A 25,681-nucleotide genomic window follows, 5' to 3' on the forward strand; every position below is an offset into this window, starting at 1 on the left:
ACCCCTGGTCTTAAGGTCCACAGCCTTTGCAAACACAGATCATCTACACACTCAAACTATTGCTTCACACCCAAAGACAAGAATTTAGAACATTTGGATGTCATAAACCAATTTATACAGGGCTCAATGTTTAAGATGTAATACATTTAAAAATTTCAACAGTACAAATAACAAAAACCTCTTACTTATTGTGTCTTTCTCATGCAAACATAAATTTATTATGCCGATGAGGACAGCAACTCCAAAAATTAGTGCTACAATGGACAGATGCAAGGTAGAGAGTTGCAGAGTTGATAAACCTGAAAGAGTGAATATTAAACATTTTAGTTCAAAACAACATTGCAAATTGCTACAGGAATGTGTTTCTCTCAAAACCACAACTATGAGCACTCAGAGTAGAAAGGTCAAAAGGGCGATCTCAGGGAAGTATATGATGACATATATGTACTTTGATAATAAATTTACTACTTGGATTTACTGAAAGTAATTAAAATTGTGAGGAATTTTGATGAAAGGATGGGGTCTGCAACTAGTGGATACAAACTTAAGGTAAACCGTGGAACAAAAAAATCACAGAGCAGACTTGTTTAAGCTGTGAGTTCTTCTGATCCAAAATTCAATACCTGAAAGGATGGTGAAAGCAGATTGGATGATAAGGAAAGAATAAAGTTGTCAAACAGCTCTATCAGTATGTTGTACTGAATGTCATGTCCAATATAAAGATAAATGCCAACACAATGCACAGAACAATAAAAATATTTATGATCTGGATGATTTGGATGATTGGATTAGTAAGTATGCAGATGATACTAAGATAGGTGGTGTTGTGGATAATGAAGTAGGTTCTCAAAGCTTGCAGGGAAAATTAGGCCAGTTATAACAGTGGGCTGAGCGATGGCAGATGGAGTTTAATGCTGATAAGTGTGAAGTGCTACATTTTGGTAGGAATAATCTAAATAGGACATACATGGTAAATGGTAGGGGATTGAAGAATGCAGTAGAACAGAGTGATCTAGGAATAATAGTGCATAGTTCCCTGAAGGTGGAATCTCATGTGGATAGGGTGGCGAAGAAAGCTTTTGGTATGCTGGCCTTTATAAATCAGAGCATAGGAGTGATCATCCACAATCAGTACCCTGTTTCTGCCTTCTCCCCATATCCCTTGACTAAGTTGACAGTAGGAATATTTGTTCCTACTTCAGTAGGAAAATCACCATGTAAAATGCTGAGATTCATTTTTTGTGGGCATACACAGTAAATCCAAGAAAGATAATAGGTGTATGGACAGAAAAGGAATGGAGGGTTATGGGCTGAGAGCAGGTCTGTGGGACTAGGTGAGAGTAAGTGTTCAGCACGGACTAGAAGGGACAAGATGGCCTGTTTCCGTGCTGTAATTGTTATATGCTTAATATGGTTTTGCACAAACATTTTCAACAAATTCTCCTACCGAAGCTGAAAAGTTCCAACAAAAGCTTCACTAGATGACAGTAAGCATTTGGCACAGACCTGTTTCTGTGTTGTCATGGTTATATGCTTATCTCAACTCCATCTGAAATGACTCACTGGGAATTTCCTCATACTTATCAAGCACATGATCTAGCTTCAAGCAGGGGTGTGTTATGGAGAAGACAAAAGCATCTAGTCTTCAGTCAGTTTGAAGTTCAAATGCCATTTATTGTGGAATTATATCCAGAATTTGTCACCTCAAGTATTCACACAAGAAGGTAGAAAACAGAGGAGCGGATCAGCGGCTGCAACTTTCTCCACCACTAAAACAACCGCCTTATCTTATCTCAGACCCTTGTCCTGATAAGGGAGCTTGGCCCGAAACTCCCATTTCCGTTCCTGACCTGCTGAGTTCCTCAAGTTTCTGTATTTTACTTCAGACACACTTTTGTCGCATTAACATCAATGTCAAAAGTTCAAAATAAATTTATTATCACAGTGCATACCTGTCACCATGTAAAACGCTGAGATTCATTTTCTTGTGGGCATACACAGTAAATCCAAGAAAGGTAATAGGTATATGGACAGTAAAGGAATGGAAGGTTATGGGCTGAGTGCAGTTCGGAGGGACTAGGTGACAGTACGTGTTTGGCACGGACTAGAAGGACTGAGATGGCCTGTTTCTGTGCTGTAATTGTTGTATGGTTGATGCACCATCAATAACTCTCTCTGAGACGTGAAGGCGAGATATCGGCTTTTATTGACTGGAAGAAAGAACAAGCAGTAGTTGACCACCATACTACATCCTGGAGACTGAGGGCCGGGCTCAGGCCTCAATCGTCTTTACACCAGGGTCTGTGGGAGGCAGCATCGATAGGGAGAAGCGCTGTTGACATTTTGGGCCGAGACCCTTCATCAGGAGGAAGGGTCTCGGCCCGAAACATCGACAGTGCTTCTCCCTATCGATGCTGCCTGGCCTGCTGTGTTCCACCAGCATTTTGTGTGTGTTCTTTGAATTTCCAGCATCTGCAGATTTCCTCGTGTTTGCTCATTATATGGTTTTGCACAAAAACATTTGCAACAAGTTTTTGTACAAACCATATTCCACAAAAGTAGCATTAAGGCTTGGCTAAATAAGTATGACATAAGTCACACCATGCTCAACCTTTTGATTCCTGACCTTGTCTGAGAGCTTAACAACATCTATCTCCATAACTTCTCCACTATCTGTTCTGGCAGTCTGGTTCCCATCACCCTGTAACTAGTTTAGCCCCCCCCCCCCCAACTCCCTGTGCTGAATTAGTAAACCTTCTTGTTTAGATATTAATCCCACTCACATTCAAGTGTAAGCTGTCTCTACTGTACAGTTCCCACCTTCCCTGGGCGAGAGACCAATGTAGATGAAGCTTTCAACCTATTCCAAGACTCAGCCCTCAGAAATATATTTTGCGGGATGAAATTTTCATTGCCAACATCAGGCCTTTTGTTGGGATCCTTTGATGCTAATTTTATCGTGAACTCAATTTCAGAAAGGATACTTTTATCAGCAGTTCCCAGTGTTCTCAGCTGAACTTAACGCTTGGAGATATGTGAAAATAATGGGAAGATTTCCACACTAGCAGGTTATGTGAAAGATGCACATTCTCTAAAATACTAACTTAAAAATGTGATTTTCTTCTCAGACCTCTTCACACTAAATTCTGGAGCAATTCTGCAGGACAAGCCACATCTAGGAAAAGGAATAGAGTCAATATTTGAGAATGAAACCCTTCGTCAGGATGCTGCCTGACCTGCTGAGTTGCTCCAGCATTTTGTGTGGATTTTCAGGATCGGCAGAATCTCTTGGGTCTAAGATTTTCTATCCACTTTTCCACCCTGTGTAGAATAACATAGAACATAGAAATTCACGGCACGTTACAGGCCCTTTGGCCCGCAATGTTGTGCCGACCATGTAACCTACTCTAGAAACTGCCTAGAATTTCCCTAGCACATAGCCCTATATTTTACTAAGCTCCAGTATCTATCCAAGAGATTCTGAAAAGACCCTGTTGAATCTGCTTCCACCACCACTGCTGGAAGTTCATTCCATGCACCCACCACTCTCCGTGTGAAAAACTTACCCCTGACATCCCCTCGGTACCTATTTCCAAGCACCTTAAAATTATGTTAGCCATTTAAGCCCTGGGAAAAAGCCTCTGGCTATCCACATGATCAATGCCCCTCATCGTCTTATACACCTCTTCTCATAAGGTATGCCCTCCAATCCAGGCAACATCCTTGTAAATCTCCTCTACGCTCTCTCTTTGATCGAGGCACAACTGCACAAGCATGTGGACGTTAGTGAGTTAGAACAGCGAGAAGAGTTTTAAATGAAGACAACTTTATAGAGCGGGTGCTGGAATAGAGGGACACAGAGTAGGAGGGTTTTGCCTCAACAGGGCTTAGGCGGTAACAGGTCGAGGCGAGGTAGGATACCTGTGAAGAATAGGAATAGGAAGAATATCTGTGAGGCCGGTGTTCTGTACCGGGTGTCAGATGTGGGATGTCTGGGAGACTCCCAGCACCCCAGATGGCAACATCTGCGCCCAGTGTGTCGAGCTGCAGCTCTTTAGGGACTGCATTTGGGAACTGGAGATACAGCTCGATGACCTTCATCTGCTCAGGGAGAGTGAGGAACTATAGGCAGGTAGTCACACCGGTGCCTTGGGACACAGATAAGTGGGTTATAGTCAGGAGAGGGAAGGGCAAGAGTCAGATACTAGAGAGTACCCCAGTAGCTGACCCCTTAACCCTAAGTACTCCTGTTTGAGTACTGTTGGGGGTGGCCTATCTGGGGGAAGCAACAGTGACTGTGCCTCTGGCACAGAGTCTGGCCCAGTGGCTCAGAAGGGTAGGGAAAGGAAGAGGATGGCAGCAGTGACAGGGGACTCTATAGTTAGGGGGTCAGATAGGCGAATCTGAGACACAGGAAAGAAACACCGATGGTAGTTTGCCTCCCAGGTGCCAGGATCCGGGATGTTTCTGATCATGTCCATGATACCCTGAAGTGGGAAGGAGAACAGCCCTTCATGGCACATATTGGTAGGAAAAGGGAGGAGGTGCTGAAAACAGACTACAGGGAGTTAGAAAGGAAGTTGAGAAGCAGGACCTCGAAGGTAGTGATCCCGGGATTACTGCCTGTGCCACGTGACAGTGAGAATAGGAATAGGATGAGGTGGAGGATAAATGCGTGGCTGAGGGATTGGAGCAGGGGGCAGGGATTCAGGTTTCTGAATCACTGAGACCTCTTTTGGGGTAGGCGAGACCTGTACAGAAAGGACAGGTGCACTTGAATCCAAGGGGGACCAATATCCTGGAAGGGAGGCTTGTTAAGGTTATTGGGGAGAGTTTAAACTAGAATTGCTGGGGGGGCGGGTGTGAACCGAACTGAAGAGATGGAGGAATGGGCGGTTGGCTCACAAATAGAGGAAGATTGTAGACAGTGCGAGAGGGAGGATAGGCAGGTGATAGAGAAGGGATGTGCTCAGACCAATGGTTTGAGATGCATCTATTTAATGCATTATGACCAAAGCAGATAAGCTTAGAGCATGGATCAGTACTCAGAGGTTTGTTGTTGTGGCCATTACAGAGAGTTAGAAGGCAGGAATGGTTTCTTGGAATGCCAGGCTATAGATGTTTCAGAGAGGACAGGGAGGAAGGCAAGAGAGGTGGGGTTGTGGCACTGTTGATCAGAGATAATGCATGGCTGCAGAGAAGGAGGAAGTCATGGCGGGATTATCTACGGAGTCTCTGTGGGTGGAACAGGAAAGGGTCAATAACTCTACTGGGTGTTTTTTATAGACCACCCAATAATAAAAGTAATATCGAGGAACAGATAGGGAGACTGATTCTGAAAGGTGTAATAATAACAGGGTAATGGTGGTGGGAAAATTTAATTTCCCAAATATTGATTGGCATGTCCCTTGAGCAAGGGGATTAGATGGGATAGAGTTTGTTAGTGTGTTCAGGAAGGTTTCTTGACACAATATGTAGATAAACCTACAAGAGGAGAGGCTGACTTGATCTGATATTGGGAAATGATCCTGGCCAGGTGTCAGATCTCTCAGTGAGAGAGCATTTTGGAGATAGTGATCACAATTCTATCTCCTTTATGATAGCATTGGAGAGGGATAGGAACAGACAGGAAAGCACTTAATTGGTGTAAGGGGAAACATGAGGCTATCAGGCAGGAACTTGGAAGCATAAATTGGGAATAGATGTTCTCAGGGAAATGTACGTAAGAAATGTGGCAAATGTTCAGGGGATATTTGCGTGGAGTTCTGTATAGGTACGTTCCAATGAGACAGGGAAAGGATAGTAGGGTACAGGAACCATGGTGTACAAAGGCTGTTCAAAATCTAGTCAAGAAGAAAAGAAAGGCTTACAAAGGGTTCAAAAACTAGATAATGATAAAGATCAAGAAAATTATAAGGCTAGCAGGAATAAGCTTAAGAATGAAATTAGGAGAGTCAGCAGGGGCCATGAGAAGGCCTTGGTGGACAGAATTAAGGAAAACCCCAAAGCATTCTACAAGTATGTGAAGAGAAAGAGGGTAAGACATGAGAGAATAGGACCAATAAAGTGTGACAGTGGAGATGTGTGTATGGAACTGGAGGAGCTGGCAGAGCTACTTAATGAATACTTTGCATCAGTATTCACTACAGAAAAGGATCTTGGTGATTGTAGGGATTGCAGCAGACTGAAAAGCCTGAGCATATAGATAATAAGAACGAGGATGTGCTGGAGCTTTTGAAAAGCATCACATTGGATAGGTCACTGGAACCGGATGAGGTGTTCCCCCAGGCTACGGTGGGAGGCGAGGAAGGAGACTGCTGAGCCTCTGGTGATGATCTTTGCATCATCAATGGGGATGGGAGAGGTTCCGGAGGATTGGAAGGTTGTGGATGTTGTTCCCTTATTCAAGAAAGGGATAGCCCAGAAAATTATAGACCAGTGAGTCTTACTTCAGTGGTTGGTAAGCTGATAAAAAACATCTTGAGAGGCAGGGTTTATGAACATTTGGAGAGGCATAATATGGTTAAGAATAGTCAGCATGCTTTGTCAAAGGCAGGTCATGCCTTACGAGCCTGATTGAATTTTTTGAGGATGTGACTAAACACATTGATGAAGGAAGAGCAGAGGATATACTGTATATGGATTTCAGCAAGGCATTTGATAAAGTACCCCATGCACGGCTTACTAAGAAAGTAAGAAGGCATGGGATCCAATGGGACATTGCTTTGTAGATCCAGAACTGGCTTGCCCACAGAAGGAAAAGAGTGGTTGTAGATGGGTCATATTCTGCTTCGAGGTCGGTGACCAGTGGTGTGCCTCAGGGATCTGTTCTTAGTCCCCTTTGTGATTTTTATAAGTGACCGGGATGAGAAAGTGGAGGGATGGGTCAGTAAATCTGCTGATGTTACAAATGTTGGAGGTGTTGTGGATAGTGTGGAGGGCTGTCAGAGGTTACAGTGGGACATCGATATGGTACAAATCTGGGCTGAGAAGTGGCAGATAGAGTTCAACCCAGATAAGTGTGAGGTGGTCATTTTAGTAGGTCAAATATGACGGCAGAATTTAGTATTGATGGTAAGACTCTTGGCAGTGTGGAGAATCAGAAGGATCTTGGAGTCCGAGTCCATAGGACACTCAAACTGCTGTGCAGGATGACTCTGTAGTAAAGAAGGTATACGGTGCATTGGCCTTCATCAACCATGGGATTGAGTTTAGGAGCCGAAAGGTAATGTTACAGCTATATCAGACCCTGGTCAGACCCCACTTGGAGTACTGTGCTCATTTCTGGTTGCCTCACTACTGGAAGGATGTGGAAGCCATCAAAAGTGTGCAGAGGAGATTTACAAGGATGTTGCCTGGATTGGGGAGCATGCCTTATAAGAATAGGTTGAGTGAACTCAGCCTTTTCTCCTTGGAGCGATGGAGGATGAAAGGAGACCTTATAGAGGTGTATAAGATGATGAGAGGCATTGATCGCGTGGATAGTCAGAGGCTTTTTCCCAGGGCTGAAATGACTAACATGAGAAGCACAGCTTTAAGGTGCTTGGAAGTAGGTACAGAAGAATTGCAAGTTATTTTTACACAGAGAGTGGTGAGTGTGTGGAATGAGCTTCTGGCGACGGTGGTAGAGGTGGATACAATAGGGTCTTTTAAGAGACTCCTGGATAGGTACATGGAGCTTAAAAAAGAATATGGCTATGTGTAACCCTAGGTAATTTCTAAAGTAAGTGCATTTTGGCACAGCATTATATTGTGTGCCTCTATTGTGCTGTAGGTTTTCTATGTTTCTATAGTATCTACAAAAAGTAATGTATACTCTGAAAGTGGACAAAACCAAATCTTTTAAAAAATTTATTTTCATTAATTTCGGGATAGAGAAAGGAACAGGCAGTCTAAATGCCTGATAATCAGCTCCACCCAGCAACCCACTTAGTGAACAGCAGCCTCATTACAAGACTGTTTAGTGACCAGTTAACCTACAAACTGGTATGTCTTTGAGCACCTAGAGGAAAACTATGTGTCACGTGACAACTTTGAAAGTCCTTACAGATGGTGGCGGAACTGAACTCCAGGCTCTGATGACCTGAGCTTTAAGAGTGTCATGCTAACCACTACTCTGGCGCCTCATTTCCTCTCAACAGGAACTTCAAGCAACTTTGGGGAACTCCCATGTAAGTGTCTGTGACAACACACAGTGTATTCTTGAATTTCTTCTGAGTCCAATGGAAAGGCATATGGATTGATTTTCAACAAGAAATAGATTTCACTCACCGTAAACATAAAGCTGGTAAGAGTTGTTGACTTCGCTCACTGCGTTTTCCATTACGCAGGAGTACATCCCGCAGTCCGATTTCTTGGCTTGAGAAATCAGTAACGTGCAATTGTCTTCCATGAATTGGTACTGGCCATTGGTTATCACTTCCTTATCTTTCATCCAGAAAACGGAACGTGGAATTCCCACAGATGTTTGGCAAACCAGTGCAATGTCGGTGTCCACAAAGGTAGAATTACTGCTGATGAAAGGTTCTGACAGTCGTTCTGATAATTAATGAAAATAAATAGTCTGAATATTAAGGCCGCATAATGGTTTTGTACCACAGGGCTTATCCATGAAAAACTGCGTTATTTATCCAAGCTTTAGGTTCAGGATTGCTTAATGTTTTTTCCAGTACGCAAGTGTAAAGGAGAACAAAATAATAGTTCTCCAATTCTGATGTAGCATGCAAAAACACAATAAAGAGCATGATAATTAAAAAAAACACGAGAAATATAAATAGACAAGGTAGCTTGTACAGATAGATTGATGTTATGTACATGAAGTGACTAGGCACAGGATTGTCTGTACAAAGTCGACTCTGACAGGAAATGATAAAGTAGTGGTGGGGGGGTGGGTTAGTGGGTTGAAGTGTTGCTCAGCCTTACTGCTTGGGAAAAGTAACTGTTTTTTGAGTCTGGTTGTCCTGAAGTGGATATTATGTCGCCTCCTCCCTGATTGGACAGAACTTAGTTTTTCCCTCCACATATGTTACTTGGTCTGCTCGATACCGCTACGATTCTCAAGATTGCATTTTTCTCTTGACTGCCTTCGTTCACCTCTTAAATCAACAGATCAACTGTAAATGACAACATTTCTGTTACACGGACAGCCTTGGTTGGAACCCTGTCCCTCCTTTCTCTGTTCTCAGTCTCTATATGATCTCCAGGTGTACTGCGTTGTGACCTTTCACCTCACTGTCTCCCTGCCCTGCACTTTCGCTATGACCATAGCACTTTAGTCTGCACTCTATTATTGCTTTACAGTTGCCATGGCAACTGCTCAGCCCGGGACTGCAAGAGTTTGCACAGGCATCAACGTTATCACAGAAACCTCCTCTCCATGGACTGGCTAAACTTCTCACTACCTGATAAAGCAGCCGGCATAACCCAAGACCCACCCATCCCAGGAATTCTCTCTTCCGCACCCTCCCTTCAGCCAGAAGATTAAAAAACGCCTTAAAGCACGTACCAACAGGATCCAGGACAGCTTCTACCACACTTATAAGACAATCGAATAATTTACTTTTACAATAAGATGAACAATTGACCTCACTGTGCATCTCATTATGACCTTGCACCTGATTGTCTACCTGCACTCCACATCCTGTAAAATTGTAACATTCTGTTTTGCACTGTTATGGTTTTACCCTGGGCTACCTCGACGCAATGTTGTAAAGAATCGGTTTGTAGGAATGGTATGCAAGGCAGGTTTTCAATGTGTCTTGGTATATGCGGCAAAAACATGCCAATGTACCACTTTTATCAGGAGCACTTGATAGCTTTGGGCTTGTACTCACTGAAGTTCAGAAGTATGAGGGGAGGATCTCATTGAAACCTACTGAATGTTGAAGGTCCTCAGTAGAGTGGATGTGGAGTGGATGTTTCCTATGATGGGAGAGCTTAAGGCCAAAGAAAACAGCCTCAGAATAGAGGGACGTCGATTTAGAACGAAAATAAGGAGGAATTTATGGCAACTATGGAGGTCAAGTCATGGGGTAGATTAAAGGCAGAGATTGATGGATTCTTGAATCGTCAGGGCATGAAGGCTTACGGGGAGAAGGCAGGAGATTGGGGCTGAGAGGGAAATGGATCAGCCATGATGAAATGGCAGAGCAGACTCAATGTGCAAAATGGCCTAATTCTGCTCCATTATCTTCTGGTCTTTCCCAATACGTTTTTTCCCATTTTTCCAGTCTGAAAGACTACTGACAAAAGATTTTAACTTCGCCTCTTGCTTCACAAATGCTGCCCAACCTGCAGATCCACATACAAATTACTTTTGTTATTGTCTATGTGCTTTGTAACAGTTTTATCTGTGTGAGACTGCATCCAGTAAGCGTTAACCATTGACATGAATATCTATAGTCTATAATAACTTGTTCTGGGACCCCAATATTAGCTTATCCCATCGGACATTAAGAAATCAAAGAATTTTCCCTTCATAATGCATAGGCAGAGAATGACTGGGAATGTGCTTCTTTTGGGCTTTGTAGTGTTAGGATACTGTATGTTGAAAAAGGGCCATATTTATGATGAATTTCCTCAAGTAATTGGAGAAAATATGGACCTATCAGAATATATCAGACACTCTGATAGGGATTATAGGTTATTGTATATTTTAAGCAGGATTCCTTTGACATGTCTGTGGAGGAGTATTTAGACCATAAGATCACAAGGTATAGGAGCAGAATTAGGTCATTTGGCCCACTTGAGTCCGCTCCACCATTTCATCATAGTTCATTTATTATCCCTCTCAACCTCCTTCTCTCTATGACACCCTGACTAATCAAGAACCTATTAACCTCCATTTTAAATATACCCAGTGACTTCACCTCCAAACCCATCTGTGGCAATGAATTCCATAGATTCACTACACTCCAGCTAATTAAATTCCTCCTTATCTCTGTTGGAAAGGGGTGTCCTTGTATTCTTAGGCTTTGCCCTCTGGTCCTAACTCTAGGAAATACCCTCTACATGCCCACTCCATCTAGGCCTTTCAATATTCGATAAGTTTCAATGAGATTCCCCCCTCGTTCTTCTAAACTTCAGTCAGTACAGACACAGAGCCATCAAACACTCCTCATAAGTTAACTCTTTCATTCCCAGAATCATTTTCTTCACATCCTCCGGACCCTCTCCAATGCCAGCGCACCATTTCTTAGATAAGGGGTCCAAACCTGCTCATAGTACTCAAAGTGCGATCTGGCGTTAGCATCGCATCCTTGTTCATATGATCTAGTCCTCTTGAAATGAATGCTAACATCACATTTGCCTTCTCTACCACCTACTCAAACTTCAAGTTAACTTTTAGGGAATCCTGCACGAGGTTTCCCAGGTCCCTTTGCACCTCTGATTTCTGAATTTTCTCCCTGTTTATAAAATAGTCTATGCCATTGTTCCTTCTAACAAAGTGCATGACCAAATACTTCACAATACTCTATTCCATCTGCCACTTTGTTGTCCATTCTCACAATCTATGTCCTTGTACAGACTCCCTGCTTTCTCAACACTAACTGCCCCTCCACCTACCTTTGTATTGTCTGCAAACTTCTCACCGAGCCATTAATTCTGTCATCCAAAGTATTAATACATAATGTACATAGAAGCATTTTCAGCACGGACCCCTGTGGAACAGCATTGGTCACTGGCAGCCAATCAGAAAAGGTTCGCTTTGTTCCCCATCTGCCTCCTGGAAATCAGTCAAGCTTCTAGCCAGGCTAGTATCGTTCCTGTAATACCAGGGGCTCTTTTCTTATTCAGCAGCCTTTTGTTCAGCACCTTGTCAAAGAGCATCTGAAAATCCAACATCCACTGGCTCTGCATTATCCTTACAGAGTTCCAAGAGCTTTGACAGGCAAGATTTCCTCTTGAGGAAATCACGTTGACTTTGACTTATTTTATCCTGTGCCTCTAAGTACCTTGAAACCTCATCCTTAGTAATACATCCTTTCAACTATTTAAGTCAGGGATAACTGACCTATAAACTGTATCTGCAGATGCTGGAAATTCAAGCAACACACAAAATGCTGGAAGAACTCAGCAGGACAGTCAGCCTTTCAGGCTGAGGCCTTCTGCAGGATTCTTATGTCTATAATTTCCTTTCTTCTGCCTTCCTCCCATCTTGAAGTGTAGAGTGACATTTGCAAATTTCCAGTCCTCTGGAACCATTCTAGAATCTTGCTATTCTTGAAAGATTCCATAATCTCTTCAGCCACCTCTTTCAAAACCCTGAGGTGTAATCCATATGGTCTCGGTGACTCATTTACCTTTAGACTTTTCAGTTTCCCAAGCACCTTTGCCTAAGGAATAGTAATGTTAGGGTTAACCTATGAGGAACGTTTGACCGCTCTTGGACTGTACTCCTTGGAGTTTAGAAGAATGAGGGGGACCTCATAGAAACATTTTGAATGTTGAAAGGCATGGACAGAGTGGATGTGGCAAAGTTGTTTCCCATGGTGGGGGAGTCTAGTACGAGAGGGCATGACCTGAGGATTGCAGGGCGCCCATTCAGAACAGAGATGAGAAAAAAAATTTTAGCCAGAGGGTGGTGAATCTATGGAATTTGTTGCTACGGGTGGCAGTGGAGGCCAAGTCATTGGGTGTATTTAAGGCAGAGATTGATAGGTATCTGAGTAGTCAGGGCATCAAAGGTTATGGTGAGAAGGCGGGGCAATGAGACTAAAGGGGAGATTGGATCAGCTCATGATGAAATGGCGGAGCAGAGTCGATGGGCTGAATGGCTGACTTCTGCTCCTTTGTCTTATGTCTTATGTCTTATTTCTGCCATACTGCTGGTGTTTTCCACAGTGAACACTAATGCAAACTGCTTATTAAGTTAATCTGCCATTTCTTTGTTCCCTAATGCTACCTCTCCATTGTAAATTCCAGCTGACCAATATCCTCTCTTGTCTCTTTTTTATGCTTTATTTCTCTTTAAAAAACCTTGATATTATTGGCCAGTTTAACTTCATAATTCATCGTTTCTCTCAATATTGCTTTTTAGTTGCTTTCTGTTGGTTTTTAAAAACTTCCCATTTCTCAACTTCCCATTGATGCTTGCTCTATTCCATTCCATTTGTTTGCTTTTATGCCATCTTTGACTTCCCTTGGGCAAGACCGTATGTGTTTCAATCACAAACAAGAGAAAAATCTACAGATGTTGAAAATCCAATCAACACACACAAAATGCTGAAGGAACTCAGCAGGCCAGGCAGCATCTTTGGCCCGAAACGTCAGCTGTACTCTTCTCCATAGATGCTGCCAGGCCTGCTGAGTTACTCCAGCATTTTGTGTGTGTTCCATACGTGTTTCTAAGTGTTTGCATGTGTCCATATAAATCCCATGCTTCCACTGTTTCTCAAGTTTTTTTCGAGTTACATTGGTGCTGTTATTTACTGAAAAATACTTTACTCACAACATACATGTGTGTTTCAGTATGCTTCCACACATGTCAAGTTTGCAGCACAGCCCCTGACCTGTGACCCTCATGCACCCCTTGGTCCTCTTTCCAAATCTTTGCTTTGTCAACAGGATAATAAAATTCTGGAAGTACTCAGCAACATACATCACATCTCTGGGAAGAGAAGCAGACACACCACCTCAGGCCTGACCTGCTGAGTTCCTCCTGCATTTTGTGTGTGTTGCTCAAGGATTCAGCAGCTGCAGAATCTCTTCTATCTAAAAATTTGTACTTCTCAACAGTAAATTGTATCTGTCACTCAACAGCATTTTCTGTCTTCTGGTCTGTATTCCCTTCAAATTTCACAATGTCGTTTTGTGTCATCTGCAAATCTGGAAACAATACCCCTTTCACCTATGTCAAATTCATTGATGCACCAAAATCTGAGAGTAATACATCGTGAAGAGCCATAGGAGAGGTGTGGGACCAGTGGCGGAGAAGGAGTGCAGGGCAGGATGTGGCATTGGTGCAGCACACCCGGCAAGGTAATTTGATTCCAAGCAATTGGTTTATTGAATCTTCATTAGGTACACCATCTCGTTATTGCAAGTATCTAATCGGCCAATCGTGTGGCAGCTACTCAATGCATAAAGGTATTCAGACGTGGTCAAGAGCTTCCGTTGTTGTTCAGACCTAACATCAGAATGGGGGAAAAGTAATGACCAAGGGTCTCGGCCTGAAACATCGACAGCGCCTATAGATGCTGCCTGGCCTGCTGTGTTCCACCAGCATTTTGTGTGTGTTGTTGTCTTTTAAGTGATGTTGGCTGTGGAATTATTGTTGGTGCCAGGTGGGGTGGTTTGAAAATGTCAGAAATTGCTGACCCCCCGAGATTTTCGTGCACAACAGTCTCTAAAGTTTACAAAAACTGAAAAAAAAAATCCAGTGAGCAAATCCAGTTCTGTGGGCAAAAGTAATGAGAGAGGTTGGAGGAGAATAGTCATACTGTGTCATGCTGACAGGAAGGCAACAGTAACTCAGATAACCATGCGTTACAGAAGTGGTGTATGGAGGGGTATTTCTGGCGTGCATGTCAATTCCTGGAAATCCATGAACATACAGTGGCCACAAATATTAAGTACAGCATTTCTGATTAATATTAAAGACACATTATAAATGCAAGTTTTTCTTCTTTAAAGCACATTGACTGCGAAGAATGGAATAGTAGGCTTGCCATCTTTCAATACAGTACAAGAAACTCGAGTTGAAACAACACAATAATATATAGACTCTGCACTTACCAATGACATTCAGTTTTATGACTTTGCTGCTGTTGGCTTCTAAATTGATGGTAATTCTGTAGAGTCCCTCATCATGACTCACAATATTTTTCAGAAGCAGTGATCCATTGGAAGTGAAGAAGGTGCATCGCTTCCTGTATGGGATGGTGAGGCTGGCGTTCTTTGATTTACCATAATAATCTAGAATCCGTGTCTCTCCAAACACCCACCGAATATGCTGTACGTTTTTAATTTCTTCATTGTTGAAACCAGGCAACAAAATGGAGAAGCCAATAGCACCAAAGAATTCCTGGTTCACCTTCCACGTTTCCTGGTGTCCTGGTGGCCAAGAAAAGAAGTGATCACTCAGGAGGCACAGACATTTCCAGGTAGAAGCACTGGGCAGATTCCAGTTCTCCTGTTAATGCGCTGAAGAGAATGAAGAGGCGTTTCTCAAGAGTGAAGCTGATTGTTGTGATAATGCTCAGATGATTGGGGAGAAGGGCGGGGGTGGGGGGGTTATCTGCAATACTGGGTGACTGAGTATCCAGTCAAAATTGCTTTCTTATTGAAAGTGGAAAAACAAGAGAGGGTGATGTGGGAAGTATTTACCAGACGTTAGGAGAATTTCTCATTTGACTCTATTTCTCACCATCACTGGATGAGTAACACAGACACAAAATGCAGGTGGAACTCAACAGCCCAGGCACCAACTCTGAAGCAGAGTCAACGTTTCAGTCCAAGGCCCTTCAGCCTGTCTCTCTTTCCAGAGATGTGACCTGTGCTGCTGAGAACTTCCAGAATTTTCAGCTTCTGTTGACAAAGCAGAAGGCACAGAAAAGTGAGTAAGTAAAGGGACTGGCTATCTGAAAGATGTCACCCGATGAATCATGGTTCGGTGCTGCCAACTTGACCAGACGCCCCAGCAACTGTATTTTCCAAAAGTCTGAGGTTTCCAGTAAAAATAGCCACAGCACTCATGAAATTGGTAAACAAACCAGAAGCAGAACTGGAGATGAAGAAACTTTTCAGAATAACTTTTGTATTTTATTATCCATATGGTGCTTTCTGGAAAGGTAGTTTACAGGGTCAGTAGCATCTACAATGATTTTTCCTGCCCATTGTTTTCATCCCGGACACATCCAGGGCCTGCAGAAATGGTAGACTGCAGCCTATAGCCTTTTCTGCAGATCTGACAGAAAATACTAAAGCAGTATTAGCAACATAACTTCCCTTCCAATTTTCAGCCATGGCACCAGGATGCCCTCTGCAAATTAAGATTTCCGGTTCCCTATTCCTAACTGGCCCCACCGTACTCAGGATGCTCAGTGCCTTTATGCCTCCACTCCAGATCCAGGGGATTCGCTTCTTCCCATAGAACCATGGAGTATTACAGCACAGAAACAGGCCTTTTGACCCTTCTTGGCTGTGCTGAACCATTTTTTTTGCCCAGTCCCACTGACCTGCACCTGGGCCATTTCCCTCCATACACCTCTCATTCATGTACCTGTCCAAGTTTTTCTTAAATGTTAAAAGTGAGTCCGCATTTACCACTTCATCTGGCAGCTCATTCCACACTCCCACCACTCTCTGTGTGAAGAAGCCCACCCCCAGTGTTTCCTTTAAACTTTTCCCCCTTCACCCTTAACCAATGTCCTCTGTTTTTTTTCTCCCCTAGCCTCAGTGGAAAAAGCCTGCTTGCATTCACTCTATCTATACCCATCATAATTTTATATACCTCTATCAAATCTCCCCTCATTCTTCTACGCTCCAGGGAATAAAGTCCTAACCTATTCAGCCTTTCTCTGTAATTCAGTTTCTCAAGTGCCGGCAACATCTTTGTAAACCTTCTCTGCACTCTTTCAATCTTATTAATATCCTTCCTGTAACTTGTTGACCAAAACTGCACACAATACCCCAAATTCAGCCTCACCAATGCCTTATACAACCTCACCATAACATTCCAACTCTTATACTCAATACAACAACACACACAAAATGCTGGTAGAACACAGCAGGCCAGGCAGCATCTATAGGGAGAAGCGTTGTCGACGTTTCGGGCCGAGACCCTTCGTCTGGACTAACCGAAAGGAAGGACCGTAAGAGATTTGAAAGTAGTGGGGGGAGGGGGTGGGATGAAGCTAAGAGCTGGAAAGGTGTTTGGCGAAAGTGATACAGAGCTGGAGAAGGGAAAGGATCATGGGATGGGAGGCCTCAGAAGAAAGGGGGGGGGGGGAGCACCAGAGGGAGATGAAGATAAATGGAGACGTTCTCAGCCCTATAGATGCTGCCTGGCCTGCTGCGTTCTACCAGCATTTTATGTGTGTTGTTGTTTGAATTTCCAGCATCTGCAGATTTCCTCGTGTTTGCTCTTATTCTCAATACTTTCATTTATAAAGGCCAATGTACCAAAAGCTCTCTTTACGACCCTATCTACCTGTGACACCACTTTTAGGGAATTTTGAATCTGTATTCTCAGATCTCTCTGTTCTACTGCACTCCTCAGTGCCCTACCATTTACCTTGTATGTTCTACCTTGGTTTCCTTCCAAAGTGCAATAACTCACACTTGACTGTATTAAACTCCATCTGCCATTTTTCAGCCCATTTTTCCAGCTGGTCCAGATCCTTCTGCAAGCTTTGAAAACCTTCCTCACTGTCCACTACACCTCCAATCTTTGTATCGTCAGCAAATTTGCTGATCCAATTTGCCACATTATCATCCAGATCATTGATATAGATGACAAATTACAATGGACCCAGCACTGATCCCTGTGGCACACCACTAGTCACAGGCCTCCACTCAGAGTAGCAATCCTCCACTACCACTCTCTGGCTTCTCCCATTGAGCCAATGTCTAATCCAATTTACTACCTCTCCATGTATACCTAGCAACTGAACCTTCCTAACTAACCTCCGATTGGGACCTTATCAAAGACCTTACTGAAGTCCATGTGGACAACATCCACTGTCTTCCCTTCATCCACTTTCCTGGTAACTTCCTCGAAAAACTCTAATTGACCATAAGACAAAGGAGCAGAATTCGGCCATTTGGCCCATCGAGTCTGCTCTGCCATTTTATCATGAGCTGATCCATTCTCCCATTTAGTCCCACTGCCCCGCCTTCTCACCATAACCTTTGATGCCCTGACTACTCAGATACCTATCAATCTCTGCCTTAAATACACCCAATGACTTGACCTCCACTGCTGCCCATGACAACAAATTCCACAGATTCACCACCCTCTGGCGAAAAAAATGTCTTCACATCTCTGTTCTGAATGGGTGCCCTGCAATCCTCAAGTCATGTCCTCTAGTACTAGACTCCCCCACCATGGGAAACAACTTTGCCACATCCACTTTGTCCATGCCCTTCATCATTCAAAATGTTTCTATGAGGTCCCCCCTCATTCTTTTAAACTCCAAGGAGTACAGTCCAAGAGTAGTCAAACGTTCTTCATATTTTAACCCTCTTATTCCCAGAATCACTCTAGTGAATTTTCTCTGAACCCTCTCCAACATCAGCACATCCTTTCTTAGATAAGGAGCCCAAAACTAATCACAATACTCCAAGTGAGGACTTACCAGTGCCTTATAGAGCCTCAACATCACATCCCTGCTCCTATACTCTATACCTCTAGAAATGAATGCCAACATTGCATTTACCTTCTTCACCACCGACTCAACCAGGAGGGTATCCTGCACGAGGACTCCCATGTCGCTTTGCATCTCAGAACTTTGAATTCTCTCCCCATTTAAATAATAATCTGTTTGTTTATTTCTTCTACCAAAGTGCGTGACCATACACTTTCCAACATTGTTTTCATTTGCCACTTCTTTGCCCATTCCCCCAATCTATCCAAGTCTCTCTGCAGACTCTCTGTTTCCTCAGCACTACCGGCCCCTCCACCTATCTTTGTATCATCAGCAAACTTAGCCACAAAGCCATCTACACCATAATCCAAATCATTGATATACAACGTAAAAAGAAGTGGCCCAACACGGACCCCTGTGGAACACCACTGGTAATCAGCAGCCAACCAGAATGGGATCCCTTTATTCCCACTCTCTGCCAATCAGCCAACACTCTGACCATGTATGTAACTTTCCCATAATTCCATGGGTTCTTATCTTGCAACGCAGCCTCATGTATAGCACCTTGTCAAAGGCCTTCTGAAAACCAAAATACATAACATCCACTGCATCTCCCTTGTCTAGCCTGCTTGTAATTTCCTCAAAAAATTGCACTAGGATTGTCAGGCAGGAGTTTCCTTGAAGGAAAACATGCTAAGTTCTGCCTATCTTGTCATATGCCTCCAGATACTTTGTAACCTCACCCTTGACAATCGACTCCAACAACTTCCCAACCACTGATATAAGCTAACAGGTCTATAATTTCCTTTCTGATTCCTTGCCCCCTTCTTAAGTAGTGGAGTGACATTTGCAATCTTCCAGTCCTCCAGAACCATGCCAGAATCTATAGACTTTTGAAAGATCATTGTTAATGCCTCCACAATCTCCACAGCTACTTCCTTCAGAACAAGAGGGTGCATTCCATCTGGTCCTGGAGATTTATCTACCCTTAGACTATTCAGCTTCCTGAGCACTTACTCTGTTGTAATTGTGACTGCGCACACTTCTCCTCCCTGACACCCTTGAGTGTCCGGTATACTGGTGATGTCTTCCTCAGTGAAGACAGATGCAAAATACTCGTTCAGATCCTCTGCCATTTACTTATCTCCCATTACAATTTCTTCAGCATCATTTTCTATCGGTCCTATATCTACTCTCACCTGTGTTTTACTCTTTATATACTTGAAAAAGCTTTTAGTATCCTCTTTGATATTATTTGTCAACCCTCTGTCTTCCCACTGATGCCCTCTCCTTTGCTTTTACTTTGGCTTTGACTTCTCTTGTCAGCCACAGTTGCATTCTTTTTCCATTCAAAAATGTCTTCTTTTTTGGAATATATCTGTCTTGCACCTTCCACACTTCTCGCATAAAGTCCAGCCACTGCTGCTCTGCCATCCTGCCTGCTAGTATCCCTCTCCAGTCAACTTTGGCCAGTTCCTCTCTAATGCCACTGTAATTTCCTTTACTCCACTGAAATACCAACACATCGGATTTCGGCTTCTCTTTCTCAAATATCACAGTGAACTCAATCATGTTGTGATCACTGCCTCCTAAGGGTTCCTTCACTTCAATCTCTCTAATCACCTCTGGTTCATTACTCAATACCCAATCCATACAGCCAATCCCCTAGTAGGCTCAACAACAAGATATTCTACAAATTCTCTCTCGCAATCCAGTGCCGACCTAATTTTCCCAATCCACTCGATGTTAAAATCCCCCACAATTGTCATAACACTGCCCTTCTGGCAAGCCTTTTCTATTTCCTGTTCTAATCTGTAGTCCACATCACTGCAGCTGTTAGGAGGCCTGTATATAACTGCCATCAGGGTCCGTCTACCCCTGCGATTTCCTAGCTCAATCCATAAAGATTCTGCACCTTCCGATCCTATAGATTTGTTAAATCCAATAGACTAGTTAAACAAGACCTACCATACACAAAGCCATGTTGACTCTCCCTGATAAATCCCTGTCTATCCAAATACTTGTAGATCCTACCTTTTAGTACTCCTTCCAATAATTTACCTACTACCGACGTCAAACTTACTGGCCTATAATTTCCCGGATTACTTTCAGAGCCCTTTTTAAACAATGGAAAAACATGGCCTATCCTCCAATCCTCCGGCACCTCACCCATAGATACATAGATACCGACATGTTAAATATATCTGCCAGGGCCCCTACAATTTCAACACTGGTCTCCTTTCAAACAAACTAATTTGGCAGCTGAGTTTCTCTTCACATTAAGAGACTCCACCTTTACTCACTTCCTCTAGTCAAAAGTGTCATTATGGGTGTAAGCTACTTTGCTTATGGGAGAGAGAGAGGAAAAAGAAACTGTGATCTCAGTTTCAGAAACTCAAGCCGTTCTTTAGATCCTGGAAATCCAGAGCAACAGATACAAAATACAGGAAGAATCCAGCCAGGCAACAGCCAAGGAATGGAACAAATAGTAAATGTTCCAGGATGAGAACCTTCTTCAGGAGCGGAAAGGAGGTGGGAGAAGCCAAAATAAGATGGTGGTGGGAGCGGAAAGAGCACAAGCGAGAAGGTGATAGGTGAGGGGTGAGATCGGTGGGTGGGGGGAGGCGGAATGGAGTGAGAAGCTGGGAGGTGATAAGCTGAAAAGGTGAAGGGGTTGAAGAAGGAGCCTGATAGGAGAGGAGAGCAAACCACAGAAGGAGAAGGAGGAGAAGCAGCAGAGAGAAGTTTGAGGAGAAGAGGAGAAGCAAGACGGAAGCCAGAATGGGGAAGAGAAAGAGGAAGAAAGGTAAGGGGGGAATTACCAGAGGTTAGATAAACTAATGCAGATCTCTTTCAGTTTGTTGATTTGAAGGTGGAGTGCACCAGAGGGTGGTGGGAGACAGATGATACAAAGAGTTAAGAGGGGGCCTGGAGTTGTGAGTGGCAGAAGGGAGAGGGAAGGGAAAATTACCACAAGTCAGAGAAGTAGATGTATGGTGTATGTAGTCAGGTTGGAGACAACCCAGGTGGAGTTTGAATGTGTCGCTCCTCCAGCGTGAGAGTGGCCTCATTGACACAGTAGAGGAGGCTTTGCCTCAGTCCTGCTCAAGCTTGCTCCCCAAATTCTCTGGAAGAATCAGCGACTCTGTATTCATAATGCTTCCTGCAGCTCGTACCAAACTCAGAAACGTAACAATTTTGCTGCCATTTTTTCACCAGCTCATTACCTTTACTTATTCCATTCTCAACCCTTTCCTTTCTGGATCTCTCCATCTTCATCCAGTCTCTGATTGTCCAGACAAATCCACATGTTCCCTCACTGTATTTCCTCCAAACATGCCTCGCTTTTCCCATTCCCCCTCCATCTCAATGTTGCATTCTCTCCAATGATGAGATGCCCCGGATGCCTCTGAATTGCCTTCTTTCTTCCTGAAGCCTGGAATCCCTCTAAAACTTCTCTTCTGTTACATGTGCCCCTCTCTTCTCCTCCTCGAGGAGTTCCCTTGGCCCTCATCTTCCGCCTCCACATGCAAAGCATCATCCTGCCACCTTCATCAATATTTCGCCACGAGAAGTAATATTCCCCTCCCCGTTCAGCGAGATTGCTCCTTTCACAACTACGAGGCCCGCTCTGCTGTTCCAGAGTATCACTCCCTACCGTGTGACACGTCCCCACGTAATCAGAGGATTTACAACACCCATCCTTTCACTCTTCCCTTGCTAACCTCCAAGGACCCGAGTGATCTCTCCAGCTGAAGCAGTCAACTCATTTGCACCTCTTGTATTCACTACCATATATTCTGGATAGACCACATGTAGATCAGGCATTCGATTTGCAGAATATCGGTCCTCAATCCGCACATATAATTCAGGACATCCAGCTTCCTGTGTCTTCACTCCCCAGCTCACATCGATTCTGATCTCTCTGTGGTTTCCTGCTCTGCCACCACAAAGTCCAAGGTAAGCTCATGGAATGACACCTCATCTGTCATCTGGTCTGCTGGACTCAACCTGCTCTTTCTTTTGGCTTGTGTCATACCTGTCTGTATTTTTCCAGCCAACCCCGCTTTCTATACTGTCTCACAGCATTGCACAGATAAACTAGTTTAACCACAACATTACAGAAACTCCCTTTGCCCCACCATAACCACCCCCACAACACTTTCTGCCACCTCAGCCTAATTCTTCCTCTCCTTCTCAGCCCTGATCTAAGAGACCAAATCTGAAAATCTGAAACCAAATCTGAATTTCTCTTTCTGCATTTGAGTGTTTTCAGCATTTCCTGCTGTAATTTAGATGACGGCTAAAAACTTTAGCCAGTTTTTTCTTTGTTCGACTTTCATTTACTGAGAACATTTAAGCCAAAGAATAAAGGTAACTCTGCAGATGGTGACAATCTAAATAAAGGCAATCTCACATATTCATGTAAACCTTTTCCAAACTGACTCCAAAGATAACAAATCCTTTCTTAAATGAGTAGAACAAAGTGCTGCACAGTATTTCAGATGTGGTACTACCTTCTCTATTTAAATAACAATCCAACTCATCGTTCTTCCTGCCACAGCTCTCTGATGCACACCATGCTCAATTTATGAACTTTTTGTCCACTCACAGATTCTGTCAGTGTTTCTATTCAAATCAATTGTCCTGGCCCCTATCTTTTATTTTACTTGCATAATTTTGCCTGTTGTTGAAATCAACTGCAGTTTCTCTGCAGCCACTCATTACAGTTGTCAACTTACAGATGACCTTTTCACCACTGCTTTCTGCTAATCCACCCCCAGGTGAATATATTATTTCCAACAGCACAAGCTCTTATCTTGCATGGCATTTTCTTCTGTGGCATGGTTATTTCTATCGACTGACTTATTCTTCTTCAAGGAATAATGATGCACTCTCTACACTTCTTGCAGCCTCAGTAAAGCAGCCAGCATAATCAAAAATTCCCACCCACCCCTGACCTTCTATCTTCTCTCCACAGGCAGAAGCTACAAAAGTCTGAAGGCATAGAACACCAGGCTTGAGGACAGCTTCTAACCCACCATTTCAAGATCATGAACATTGATTCCTTTAACTTCCTGTAATTTTCCCCTCTCCCCCTCCCATTCCCACTCTGGCTCCTCTCTTTTGGAATTTCTTTAGCCAGAGAACGGTGGATCTGTGGAATTCTTTGACACAGGCAGCCATTGAGGCCAAGTCTTTATGTATATTTAAGGCAGAGGTTGATAGATTCTTAACTGGTCAGTGCATGAAGGGATACGGGGAGGGGGCAGCAGATTGATGTTGAGAGGAAAATTGGATCAGCCATGATGAAATGGTGGAGCAGACTTGATGGGCCAAATGGTCCAATCCCATTCGTATATCTTATAGTGTTACCTCTTCTCTTCTCCTCAAGCACCTATCACCTCCCCTTTCTCCCATGGCCCACTCTGCTCTCCCATCAAGTTCCTCTTCTTTGGCCCTTTACATTTTCCACCTATCACCTCCCAGCATTACCCTCCTCCACCCACCTGGCTTCACCTATCAGCTTCTGGTTTCTAATCCTTCCCTCCCCTACTTTCTCATTCTGGCTTCTTCCCCCTTCTCTTCCAATCCTGACGAAAGGTCTCAACCCGAAACGTTGACTGTTTATTCCTTTCCATGGGTGTTGTCTGACTCACTGAGCTCCCCCAGCATTTTGTATGAGTAACAATAAAATGGAATCTTGACCTCACAATCCACCTCATATAATCTTGCACCTTATTGTCTACCTGGGCCACAGTTACACTTCACTCTGCATTTGTACAGTCTTGGTGCATGATGTAAAGTATTGAACTATTTGAACAGTATGCAGGACAATATTTTCACTGTACTTCAGTACACATGGCAATGATAAACCAATTCCAAGTTATTACCCCTTCATGATGCTATGCTGACTTTTTTGACCAGATTATGATTTCCCAATTACTTCTTCAATAATTGATTTGATATTTTTCAAATAATGAATCTTAAGTTAAATTAGTGAAGGGTGTATTCAGAGTGGAGGGGATGCTTTCAATAGTAGGAGAGTCTAGGACCAGAAGGCACAGCCTTTGAATCTAGTTAATTAATTAATTATTGAGATATCCTACGGAATATGCTCTTCTGGTTCTTTGGGCCATGGTGCCCAACTATCCCCCAGCCTAATCCCTGACTAATCATGGGACAATATACAATGACCAATTAAACTACCAACTGGTACGTTTTTGCATTTTGGGAGGAAACCCCACACAGTCACGGGGAGAACGTACACAGTCCTTACAGGCGGCAACAGGGAATGACTCCGGGTCGATGGTATTGTAAGGGGTTGTGCTAAACACTACAATACCATGCTGCCCCAAAGCTTAATTCCATTTAATTGAGAAACATCCATTTAGAACAGAAACGAGGACCTCTTCTTTAGGCAGATTGTGATGAATCTGTGAAATTCATTGGCACAGTTGGCTGTGGAGGCCAAGTCAGTGGATATATTTAAAGTGATGGTTGATATGCTCGTAAGGGCATCAAATTTTATGAGAAAGCGGCAATAACCACTGCGCAATTTTCTGCCCAGTGGCCTGGCAGAGCAGACTCAATGGGCTGAATGGCCTACTTCTGCTCCTTTGTCTTGTGATCTTGGGATATTTCAGTGAAAGCTGCTCAAAAGAAGAAAGATTCCCTCCAACAAACAGATCCTGAAATTGTTTAATGCCTAATCTATCCCATTCTCTAAAAATTCTCTTTAGAAATGAAATGACGAGAATTTCTTCAGCTGGAGGGTGATGAATCTGTGGAATTCATTGCCACGGAGGGCTGTGGAGGCCAGGTCATTGGGTATGTTTAAGGCAGAGATTAATAGGATCTTATATGGTTAAGGGAATTAAGGTTTTCAGGGAGCAGGTAAATAAATAGCGTTAAAACAGCCATGATTGAATGGCAGAACAGATCAGATGAGCTGAATGGCCTAATTCAGCCCTTGGTCTTATGAATCAGCAATTTGCAGAGGAGTAGCAATAGGCAAAAATGAAGAGAAAATTCCATAGCAAAATTAGTAATGTAATTATTGTTAATAAGAGATCAAAAATTTCATTACATAGCATTTGTAATGTAGGTACTTTACAGGATATTAGTTGGTAGAAACAGAAGTGAGAAGTTAGAACAGCAATTGGAAAAAAAAAACTAGAAATAAAAGTAGGAATACTTGTAAAAAGTGCACCTGAATTGCGTTAAATTTACAGTCAGGAGTTGACCCATTTGATGTAGGCTGGTACCATATGAGCATACTGATGTCCAAGAATACACTTAAATCCTTTTCTCCCTCAAATATTCATCCAACTTTACTCTAAAGAACTTCCACGCTGTTTGCCCCAAGTACT

General features: G+C 43.2%; 1 protein-coding gene across 1 annotated transcript in view; it reads right to left on the minus strand.

Annotated features, from left to right (window-relative positions):
- LOC132394536 (uncharacterized) overlaps positions 1-25,681 on the minus strand; it is a 73,005-nt gene that overhangs the window by 37,140 nt on the left and 10,184 nt on the right. Inside the window, exons 3-5 of the mRNA XM_059970818.1 lie at positions 14,737-15,054; positions 8,272-8,538; positions 186-299 (exon numbers count right to left, since the gene is read on the minus strand). Of these exons, the coding sequence (XP_059826801.1) occupies positions 186-299; positions 8,272-8,538; positions 14,737-15,054 (699 nt within the window). The remainder of the gene's footprint in view (positions 1-185; positions 300-8,271; positions 8,539-14,736; positions 15,055-25,681) is intronic.

The sequence above is a fragment of the Hypanus sabinus genome, chromosome 5 (genome assembly GCF_030144855.1).
Source record: "Hypanus sabinus isolate sHypSab1 chromosome 5, sHypSab1.hap1, whole genome shotgun sequence".
NCBI classification, from domain to species: domain Eukaryota; kingdom Metazoa; phylum Chordata; class Chondrichthyes; order Myliobatiformes; family Dasyatidae; genus Hypanus; species Hypanus sabinus.